Source organism: Denticeps clupeoides, chromosome 15, assembly GCF_900700375.1.
Source record: "Denticeps clupeoides chromosome 15, fDenClu1.1, whole genome shotgun sequence".
In the NCBI taxonomy this organism is placed as follows: domain Eukaryota; kingdom Metazoa; phylum Chordata; class Actinopteri; order Clupeiformes; family Denticipitidae; genus Denticeps; species Denticeps clupeoides.
The window spans coordinates 15,021,699-15,033,914 of record NC_041721.1 but is presented as its reverse complement, the minus strand read 5'-3'; the positions used below and the strand labels follow the sequence as shown (position 1 = coordinate 15,033,914).

At 42.2% G+C, this 12,216-nt stretch overlaps 1 protein-coding gene across 1 annotated transcript; it reads left to right on the top strand.

Annotated features, from left to right (window-relative positions):
- Positions 1-5,285: 5,285 nt before the first annotated feature.
- Positions 5,286-11,997, top strand: kcnk1a (potassium channel, subfamily K, member 1a). Its single transcript, XM_028954588.1, has 3 exons — positions 5,286-5,684; positions 9,465-9,860; positions 10,024-11,997. Exons 1-3 carry the CDS (start codon positions 5,330-5,332, stop codon positions 10,290-10,292), a joined length of 1,020 nt encoding a protein of 339 aa, XP_028810421.1. The 5' UTR covers positions 5,286-5,329; the 3' UTR covers positions 10,293-11,997.
- Positions 11,998-12,216: the final 219 nt, after the last annotated feature.

Genomic DNA, 12,216 nt, shown 5'->3' with positions numbered 1-12,216 from the left:
TTGTAATTATTTTCAGTGATTCGTGTGCTTGACGTCATGTATTTGCTCAGGCTTCGCCACAAGGGAAAGCCTAACCTCCCTCGGAGTGAAATGATTCTGAAACACCTTCCGAGAGAAGCTTTCCGCTCCCCATACAACTAGCCATAAATGTGTGTCTGTTTTTTGACATCACACCAGCGATTCAGTGCCTGATTTTAACGCGCCTCTGATCATTAAACAGAAATGGAAAATTTGTTTGGAGGAAAAACAAAGAAGAGCCCATCAAGTTCAGTCCTGCAGATTTGTGTGCAGATGTGAAACGCTGTCCGGTTGCATCACATTTCATTAACGGGAAATTGCACAGGTCCTCTTGAGAGAACCATTCCACGCGAGTCTGTCTCCAGCTTTCGGCTTAATTCTGGAGTCCAGGTCCCAGTGCTCTAAAGTGGCTCAGAGAGGAGATGATATCAGAACAAAGGCCAGGAGAAGATTTTAAATTCATCCTTCAAAGTTCAGAACTGGACTTCCTCAGGAAACTCAGTGCCTTATTATGTTGTGCTTGCAGCTGGTTTTTTTTTTTTTTTTTGCTCAGCTTCTTGTGCTGCTTCAAGTTTGCAGTTTGAAATGTGAATTTAAGTGGCTTTATGTTTTAACATAATTTTAACAAATCATTCATTGTTTTGGCTATTTATGCGTTTTGTGCCGCTCAGTAATATGCTATATGATACATATATAATATATATTACTCCTAATGGGAGTTTGTGTTTTCTTGAGCACTAGTGCTCTTTACATCAATTCCTCAAATTTCTATTCTGTCTTAGTCTTCTTTTCAGCATCCGGACCGATGCATTGTCACAGCATGGAAAAGCATTCATTGCCAGAGTCCCTGATGATCCCACAGAAGAGGGAATGGGGATTCGGGTTTCATATCTTAGAATGATTCAGGGTCGGAAATGTGCTGCTATCTAAGCTGGGAATCTTAGATACAGATTCATATGGACGTAGGGAGATGAGGTTTTTAGCATTTCCTACACAGAACATATCAGCTCTGAACTGAGCGGCAACGTGTATCTGAGGAGTGACTGGGCTGATCACATGGATCCATAAATGCAGCTTTAGTGCAAGTCTTTCCACACGTAGACTAGATTTTACTGGTTTCGGTCGGGGGGTGGTCATCCCACAGCTAGGAGCTCAGATGTTTCTTTATTTGCACCTCATGGGTCTGATGAAGAAATGCCAGTGATGATCTCATCACAGATGCAAGCTCACGTGCTAATCCATCATGTTGAGCTTGGGCTTGTTAGTGTCCTGGCGGCTTCCAAATGAAATTGAATAGAAGATTTTATTGTGGCTGATATGATGGCACATTCCTCTTAGAAATAAAAGCAGGCAACTTAACAGACAACAACAACTAAGATCAAAGGAACCATCTGCAACAGTCAATTTAAAAGCTGCATTGTTATTACAAAAAAAGGATAATTTGTAGATTTCACATAGAAGATCCACTCTCATTTATGCTTACTCAGATGGACAGAAGCATGCTTAAACTATTAATTAACGAACATACATTCAGCGGTTACATTCACTGAATGTTCAACTGAATCAGAATTTTACCAAGGTGATACATCATGGCAGATGCACTTCACGCTACAGTCCCATCCATTTACTGATGCTCTATCATTGTAGAATTGTTTTTAAAAGCTTTAATGGGGAGAGCAGAAATCTCAGGCACAAATCTCAGGAAGGCAGGTGCTTCCTGCCTAAGACATAGTTTTTCATGTTGTCATGGTCGGTTTCATCATAAATTTTCCATTTCCCATATTTATGGTCGCAAAGCAAATGTATTCTGACCGCACTGCAAAGAAAACAGTATCAATGTGTGGAGAATCATTTGTTCCTCTTAATGGACAATACATTTGGCAAAATGTTTCAGTATTTGGGACTTTTCTGTGTAATTGAAAGCAGCAGTCCCTGTCACACTCTGTCCTCTGCTAATTATAACTCAGCACTCGGAGAAATATATTTTATCTTCATTTGAAAGGGTTTCAGGCTCATGTCCAGTTATGTAGTAAGTTTTAAAGTGCTGCAAATAACTATGCTGCCAATGCTAGATGTTGTCATTAAAATATCTCATTCCATAACAACTTTGTCCTACTCAGATGGGAACGCATTTGTCGGAGCACTGGGCATAGGGCGAAGACTCAAGCAGGGTGGGGTGCAAGTCCACCACAGGGTGCACACACGGTTCACCTAGTATGCATGCCTTTGGAAAGCAGATAACCTGGAGGAAATCTACATGGGGAGAGCATGCAAATCTCACACACACAAGGTCAGGATTCAAACTCACCACCTTTACCCATCAATATCAGGAGGCGATTCCCATGAAAAGTGATGCTTTCTAGTGAGGGAAAGTGATTAATTGTCACATGTGACACACCACAGCACACATGTGACATACTTTGCTCAAGGGGTATGGCACTTCAGGATTTGATCCATTTCCTTACCGGCTAGGTCACCACTGACCTATCTTTGTACCTATTACTTTGGCATTCAATTTGACAAAATCTTTCAATATTTGTTATTAATTCATAATTTTTTTTATTCCTTCGCTCAATGCAGTACATATTCCAAACAATTAGAGACAATGCTTATTCTAAATAATTGGTCTATTCTAAGTCATTGCTGACCAACACATTAAGGCATATTTTATTCTTTAGTTTACACTACTGGACTGGGGTTTTGACTGATTTGATTCTTTTTGTAATGAACCAAATTGTTTCCCATCTTAAAAAAAAGAACTGCTGAAAGAGAGCATGCATTCTCGCGCAGATATTCTCTTTTTTCTGTGGGCCTTTTCTGCCACCTTGTGGATGTAATTGATTCTCTCATGCCAAGCAATCGCTATCTACATATCTACTGCTGCTGCTCCCTCTGGTTGCACAATAAACAATAAAACAAGAGAGCCAACACACATCCAGAGGTCAGTCATATATGGGGTAACATGAAAACCACAATACTTATTCCAGCACTACTTGAGTTTCTTAGTCCCACATGCAGGTGATGCATTTGTGTTAGTGGCTCTAGTTTAAGTTTTGCATTCTTCTGCTGACACCTTTCTTGTTTTCTTCTCTATTATGGCTTTATTGTGGCAATCACTTATTGCATTGATTCTTTTACTTTATTTACAAAGGGTGTCTCATTACTTCAGCTCGACAGGAGCTCTCGGATTCCCACAGGGGCGACCATAAATAGCTCAGAGGAAAGAAACACGCTCTGTTCTAGGTAACCACTTGCCGTTATTCATCAGAGCTGCAGTGGTCACAGGAAAGCAGGAAGCTATGATGGCGCACAGCAGCAATGATGCAGCAATCTTTACAATCTTTCCTGTCGGCATTATTACATGCATAAATTTGCAGCAAGTCACAAACAGCACCTCTGTTGCACAGTGTAATGCTATTTCAGCAGAAAATGTTGCTGGGCAATAAAGATACCAGAACATAAACACTTATATATTTTATCATCATAATCCTAGAGATTTCATTACTATTGCATCATTAGCATGCATTATATATACAGCAAATCCCAGCTGCAATGAAACTATACTGTCTGAAAGCATGTGGCATGGCAGGGAAAAAGGGACAAAATCAGTCGACTCACAGAGAAAGGGGCTTACTACAAAATACATGAGCCATAGCAAAACAAACAGAATATAGTAAAATTCACAATGACCGGACGAGGACAAGAGACAGCGAGGATGCATTTTTATTCTTTATAACAGATGAAGAAATTCAAGGTAATATGAGTAAGACAAGGCAAACATGAAATCCTGATCTGGAGTGTCAGGCAGTGTCCCGATTGTGACATACAGTACAGGCCAAAAGTTTGGACACACCTTCTCATTCAATGTGTTTTCTTTATTTTCATGACCATTTACATTGGTAGATTCTGACTGAGTGTCTGTGCTGAACAAAAACTATGAATGAACACACGATTAGTTATGTACTTAACAAAAAGTGGAGACCTGGCCTCCACAGTCACCGGACCTGAACCCAAACGAGATGGTTTGGGGTGAGCTGGACCGCAGAGTGAAGGCAAAGGGGCCAACAAGTGCTAAACACCTCTGGGAACTCCTTCAAGACTGTTGAAAAACCATTTGAGGTGACGACCTCTTGAAGCTCATCGAGAGAATGCCAAGAGTGTGCAAAGCAGTAATCAGAGCAAAGGGCGGCTATTTTGAAGAAACTAGAATATAAAACATGTTTTCAGTTATTTCACCATTTTTTGTTAAGTACATAACTCCACACGTGTTCATTCATAGTTTTGATGCCTTCAGTGAGAATCTACCAACGTAAATGGTCATGAAAAAAAAAAAAAAACAATGAATGAGAAAATTTGTCCAAACTTTTGGCCTGTACTGTATATATATATATATATATACTTAACCAGGATGATGGTCATCTACATCACATTTACATTTACAGCATTTATCATACGCCCTTATCCAGAGCTCAGGGACACAATGGTAGTAAGTGAGGTTTGAACCTGTGACTTTGTGGTCTTCTGGTTCACTGGCAGAGCTGTGGGTAGAAACATACTGGTCCTATTTTGACGATGAAACTTTAAGACTGGTTTTACCAGTCCTTCGTCCTGAATACTGCAGCACCCGTGGAACGTGTGATGTCAACACATTCCCTCCCATGCACTAGATTTTCCCACAAAAGCTGGGCCTACAGTTGTGGAAATGTTCTGAGGATGGCCGAGTGGTAGTTTACTCACAGCTTCAAAAGGATCGTGGGTTAATAGTAAGGTCAAAAGGTCACAAACGAAAACAGTCCATTAAAAGTAATGAGGACAAGGACAAGTCAACGATGTCGATAGACACGTTTTAGCAGCTATTTAACTGTGTTTCATTTCCATTTGCAACAGAAAATTTATTACTTATGACTTTAGTGATAAACTGTGAAACGTGGCCGACGTGAGCCGCTCTCTGGTCTGCCAGAAACCCGAAGAGCCGCATCCGCCGGCTCTTCATCTGTGTCATTAGCCACGTGTAATTAGCATCGTTTTATCTGCGAGACCCTCCCAAGTAATATTGACACAACACTTTTGTCGGTGAGATTACGACACTCCCGTGCTCTTTTCTTTTTCAGAGTGTGTGTGTGTGTGTTTAGGTGTGACCAGCCACTGGATACCGGTGACGTCACGCCTCGCATCATATAGTGTTACAGGAGAGGTCAGCAGGGACAGACAGACAGCTCGTCGCGTTGGACTAATTTAGACGTTTAACTCGTTTATTTATTCTCTCTTTCTTTCTTTCTTTTTTTTTTTTTTTTTACATTTCATATCAAATATGTTCCAGTGCCTTACAGGCAGCTCGTGCATGCGCCTTTTTCAGGACAACAGGGCGACGTGGTGCTTCGCGTTCCTCTTCTCGGGCTACGTGCTGTACCTCGTGTTCGGAGCGGTGGTCTTCTCCCTGGTGGAGCTGCCCTACGAGGACCAGCTGCGAGCGGAGCTCCGCGCCCTCAAGCAGCGCTTCCTGCGGGACCACGACTGCGTGTCCGACCGGCAGCTGGAGCGCTTCCTGGAGCGGGCGCTGGAGGCGAGCAACTACGGCGTGTCCGTGCTGAACAACGCGTCCGCCAACTGGAACTGGGACTTCACCTCCGCCCTGTTCTTCGCCAGCACCGTCCTCTCCACCACAGGTGAGTCCTCGCACGCCTCCAGCCATCCTTCTTCTTTTTTATTAGCTGAACTCTGCATCCTCCAGTACTTACACTGCTTCCCTGTTCATACCCTATAACGTGACCTTTAACCTCCGCATCCTCCAGTACTTACACTGCTTCCCTGTTCATACCCTATAACGTGACCTTTAACCTCCGCATCCTCCAGTACTTACACTGCTTACCCTGTTCATACCCTATAACGTGACCTTTAACCTCCGCATCCTCCAGTACTTACACTGCTTCCCTGTTCATACCCTATAACGTGACCTTTAACCTCCGCATCCTCCTGTATTTACACTGCTTACCCTGTTCATACCCTATAACGTGACCTTTAACCTCCGCATCCTCCTGTATTTACACTGCTTACCCTGTTCATACCCTATAACGTGACCTTTAACCTCCGCATCCTCCAGTACTTACACTGCTTACCCTGTTCATACCCTATAACGTGCCCTTTAACCTCCGCATCCTCCAGTACTTACACTGCTTACCCTGTTCATACCCTATAACTTGACCTTTAACCTTAATATGAGGTTAATATAACTGGCTGTGAAGAAGACTCTCATCACACCTCTCACACTAATAAGGCTCTGAAGTTGAACTTGACCGTAAGGCTCTGAACTCGCACGGTGATTTATCTATATTTAAATATATATATATATTTCCCTTCAGTTGTTGGACACAGCGTTTGACGTTTAGGATTGGATGAGGATGAAATGGCACGTACCGTATGTTCTGGTCTGCTGTGACGAGCACAGCGTGTACAGGTCACAGTATATGTTTATACAAACAACATGAACTTGTCTGGCCGAAATTTGCGGGCTAAGAGTTTAAGATACGGTTATCAGGTGCTCTTCAGCTTGGAATAGCGTCAGAGGCGATGCAGACATACGAACACATACACTTACCCACAGTAAACTTGCCACATCAGAAGCTGCCAGGGAACAACAACAAAACATACAACAGAAAGACACAAAAGGAGATGTGCCATTTATATACTGCCGCAAGTATTGGGATGCATGTGACCTTTAATCTATTGGCTTTAGAATGGAATTTGCCCTTTCTTTGCAGCTATAGCAGCTCCGTCTCTTCTGGGATGGTGTGTTTATGGAGAATTTTTAACCAGTCTGCCAGAAGAATATTTGTGAGGTCGGGCAATGGCGTTGGACGAGAAGGCCTGGCACACAGACTCCGCTCAAATTCACCCCTAAGGTGTTCTGTCGGGGCTCTGTGCAGGCCAGTCAAGTTCCTCCACAACAGTTATGTTCATCTACATCTTTCTGGACCTCGCCTTGTTGACTTCTGCCGACACCGCTCAGTGTTTTTCCGTGGCTGAGTTACACTGTAATGCCACTAGCAGTTGACCGTGAAATTTCACACATGGTTTTATTGGGCTGGTGGCATCCTATCACCGTGCAGCACTGGAGTTCACTCGAGCTCACATTCTTCAAACATATTGTCTGTCTGAGAAATTAAAGATGATTGGGTATATAGGTTTTTGTTTTACAATGTAGGGTATTTGATTGGTACAGAAATGTCAGAACTCTAGTCTGTCTGTTTATTTTTTTGATAGTGGTGACATGACTGTGACATGTTACGTGCCAGTTCAGGGGTATGGCCCATAACAAACAATCAAACAAACAAAAAAACTACTAAGATGAAACAAGGAAATTTTAACAAGTATTTTATTCACAAAAAAGACAAATAAACAAATAAATTAGAAATACATACAAAACAAATTACAATGAATAATGACGAACAAAACGGGAAAAAAGAGAAAATAAACACTGACAAACAGGCAGACACAACAAGTTGCGTCGCCTCCTAGGGAAAACCGGAAGTGATGTGGTCAGGAAATGCTAGGGAGGTGACCGGGTGGATGGTACCTCAAGTGCAGCCCCGAAAATGAAAACTGAGCCCCCTTTTATTCTGACTGTCCACAGCAGGAACAGGTAGGCTCAATTTGCAATCACCAGGCATCCTGCAAACACAACACAACACAAACACAGAACAGAAACACACCAAAAACACCAGGACGTAACACAGACAGTGCTGGGGGTTGCCAGATTGGGCAGTTTTGTATTTGGTATTTTCTGAGAAATGGAGGATCTTATGAATTAGTCAAGGGAGTAAAATATTTATCGCATGTTTCTCAGCTGGTTTATGTGTATGTGTGTTTGTGCATTTTTTAAAGATCTTTTTGCCTGAATCTGCTGTCTGGCAACACTGCTTGTGCTTCTTTGTGCAAGGGATGTGTTGAAGAAAGTGGGTTTAAATCTTCCAGAATGAGGAAGTGACATAAATGAGTTTGAAAACGGGGCTCGGTTTCGCTACTGTTCTTAAGGTCACAAGGTGTATTATGTAGCCTCCATCACCTGGGATATTTAACATGACACCCTTTGTCCTTTTCAAATAAGAAAGAAAGACAATAAGGAAGTACAGAAGACAAATTTAGGTGGCGTTGGGTACACACCTTGGAAGGGGGACATTGAGAACGTTTGGTTCAGTGAAACGCCCTGTTGTGCTCACACACTCTCCTGACCTGTAAGAATGCTGATGAAATGTGATACGGAACTGCGACAGCGGAGTCACATGTCGGAGCACTCACAGTCATTTTGCCCTGACTTAGACAGTACTTTATCTACCGTGCAAGGAAAGCGGAAATCAACTCACCTTTTCATATATTGTGTGGTGTGTAGACATGTGTACCATTGTTTACATTAGTAAACAGTCATTTAGTGTGAGAATTAATTCCGTTATTGCCAGGACCTTCATTTAATCCTGCTATATCGACGTATCAGAGGACCCAGAGCTCGCACATGATTGATCTGCTCATACTGTGGCCGTGGGAGGGAGGGAACAGGGTATGTGAAGGACAGTCTGTCCGCTTTCCTCTGCGCTTATGTAACAGAAGCATTTAAAGAGCTCGGCGAAGGATTTAAAGGAGTGTAGACGGTCATACAAATTTGCTCCATGTGATTTTCTCTATCATTGTTTTACCATTTAAACTAGAGATTCTTTGACTTCTTTGTGACGAACATGACACATTTCCAGTTACACCAACCTCTCCAAGGGTTAAGCTTAGTGGTGTCTTCAGCAAATTTGCAATGATCCTCCACCCAAAGGAGAACAACCAGTACACTGACTGGTCAGAATGGACCTGGCAAGAGAGTAAATGTGTAATGTTAGCTCTAATGCAACCATGTCATTTGAAGTGAAATATAGTTGACATTTGTCAACATTCACTGCGCCAGAGTTCAACTTATAGCCACATCTACAGTATTTAGATGACATGGAGCAACAAGAAAGCCTACTACATTACTGCCATTTATCAGATGCCCTTATCCAGAGCGCCTTAGTAGTTACATGGACATTCTCCCTGGAGACACTCAGGGTTCAGTGTCTTGCTCAGAGACATGTTTTGATAGTAAGTGGGGTTCAAAACTGTGGTCTTCTGGTTCAAAGGTGAGTGTGTTACCCACTAGGCTACTACCACACTTATTGGTTCTTTGTTTTTAAGAGTGTACTAGATCACTACAAGCACAGTGGGATAAATAATAAATAATTAGGGCTGGGTTATTAGTTCTGGGCCATTATTTATTGTATACATCAGAATGTGAAGCTGTGTGATTAATTCATTCACAGAACCTAAAACTTAAACTAGATATTTACTTATGGATAACTATGGAAAGGCTTTAAGCATTATATATAAAAAACTTTTACCAATGATTTTATATGCCTGTCTGTCTGTCACTACAGGATATGGCCACACTGTCCCACTGTCCGATGGAGGCAAAGCCTTCTGCATTATATACTCCATTTTGGGAATCCCATTCACGCTGCTCTTCCTCACCGCCGTCGTGCAGAGGATCATGGTCTACATCACTCGCAAGCCTGTGTCTTACATCCACACACGCTGGGGAATATCCAAGTCACTGGTGTCAGTGGTGCATGCAGCCCTCCTAGCAGTCATCACGTTGTCCTGCTTTTTCTTCATCCCCGCCATTGTATTTTCCGCACTGGAGGAAGAATGGAACTTTCTGGAGTCCTTCTACTTCTGCTTCATCTCCCTGAGCACCATTGGCCTGGGCGACTACGTTCCTGGGGAAGGCTACAACCAGCGCTTCCGTGAACTCTACAAACTGGCTATCACCCGTGAGTTCTTCACTCATCTTTTATACACAGTGAGAAAAAACAAGAAGCTTAGCAACTGTGCTATAACATACAGACCTGCCAAAAAAAAAGAATTAGCATTTTAAAATGAAAAAGGTGCTTGTGTGCCTCAGAGTAATTAATGACTTTTCTTTCTATTCCTCAGTCTACCTACTGTTAGGCCTCATAGCCATGCTTGTGGTCTTGGAGACGTTTTGCGAGCTGCAACAGATGAAGAAACTAAGGAAGATGTTCTACCTTAAGAAGGAGAAGGCCGAGGACCGGCTGACCATTATCGACCACGAACACCTCTCTTTCTCGTCCGTAACAGACCAGGCATCCTCGCTCGAACAAAAGAATGACCCCTACATAAACGGCTCAGCACAGGCTAATGATTCGTCCACCGTTGTCAATCACAACCCCATGATTAGATGAGCGCTTGTATTTGATTGCTGCATTGTACTTGCTTATCCTAGCAAAGTTCATTTCCGTAATCCACTGTCTTACTTGGGAACTCAGGGTTGGACAATGTTACACTTTGGGGGGGTCTTTAGGGATTGTTCTGCTGCAAAGCGATAGCATTGCAACTTAGTGTGAACAGTTTTAACACAGGGGCCTATTATCTGTACTGAAATGTGCAGACATTTTTTTCATGACTGAATGGAAATGCTCATTTGACGTGAGTTTTTAGCTATCGTCTTCGTTCTGTTTATGTGATACCATCTTCTAGTAGCACCAGGGAACAATTTCAAAGGGAGGTGTTGGCAGCGTAGTAAGACACTTTACTAAGAACCAGGAGACCACCAAATCACAATTCAAAACCCACTTATTACCATTGTGTCCATGACACTTATCGTTGTGGACCGGAGAAAGTCACAAAAATGATAAACACATCGAGAAACAGAAAAGTTAAAAATATTCAGAAAGAAACTGTCAACAGAATCCGAAGGGGAATTTTATGTCAGCATAAAAATTGCTGTGAAATTTATTGTTACCACTCTAAACAGCTAGCTAACCCATATTTTTTGGCTGTACACACTGTACTTTTATGAGCTAAATCTGACTTTTTGGTCTTGTTGGAACTAAACCCCCCAAACTAATAACATTTACCAAACGGCCTTATTCAAAGCGACTTGCAATGAGTAGTTACAGGGTCTTAATTGGAGTGACCTGCAGTATGTTGGCCAGTGACGGAATTAAGAACGTCTATCTCGTGTTATGCGCTACATCTTCCTCAAGGGAAGAGTTTTATGTGAAAGAGTCTGGTGTCACGGTGTCTTGCATTAAAATGTATTTTTAAAAGTTATTCTAAGTTTGGGTAGTGTTGGGTTGGGTAGTAGAATGCAAAGCAACCATGTGAACCATGATCTGAAGCAGGATTCCTCTGGCTACCTCCTGAAGGATTTGATGTTTCGGTATCCACAGAGATTTGGCCTGTTTTTTTACGTGTGCTTTATTTTAATGCACCTTAGGTCATGCATTTTATGTTAACATATGTATGTTATTCAAATGTATGCAGGCTCTCATTTTGCCTTGTACGGAAGGGAGAACAGCGATAACAGCAACAATAAATGCAACTCATCGCTGGAGCTTTGTGAATTACGAAAGGGAAACATGTAATATTGTTTTACTCCTCGGCATCATGCCTGTCTGTGGAAATTCTCTGAGAGTGAGCAATATTCAAAGAATAAACCAATTCTATTGACATTTTTATCTATATGCAATGTAGTTGGGTTGAGTGTGGGGAAGCCGCGCTGGAACGCTAGATTATCAAAAAACATGAGGTGCTTTCTGGTCACTCCATTTGACCTAGTAAGCACACGTTACAACCTCCAGTTAAGCTTTCTGTTAACTAACTACACTTATTAACTATACTACTTACGTTCATCGACCCAGCAATGTGGCTTCTTGAGGCTCCTAATATATATCTGTGGTACTGCTACTACCATGTCTGCTGCTGTCTGTTGTGAAATTGCAGAAGGGACCACACCCTTCTACACCTGTGGCGTTTATGACGAGAAGAGGGCCATTAGAAGCACCCTAAAAGCACTTTTGTTCAGGCTAGTTTACAGGAGTTTCATGTTCGTCCTCTTTTCTCCTGTGGGTCATCTGAACCTTAACATTCCCATGTAGACAATAAATAAAGGCAGTAACCCAGAAATAATTGTGTAACGTTTCATTTCTTTGTAACTGTATGTCCCCCTGTGCTTGAGATGATCTAGTACACTCTTGATAACCAATAAGTTAGTAGTAGCCTAGTGGGTGAACCAGAAGACCACAAAGTCAGAGGTTCAAACCCCACTTTCTTTCATCGTGTCCCTAAGCAAGACACTTAACCCTGAGTGTCTCCAGGGGGACT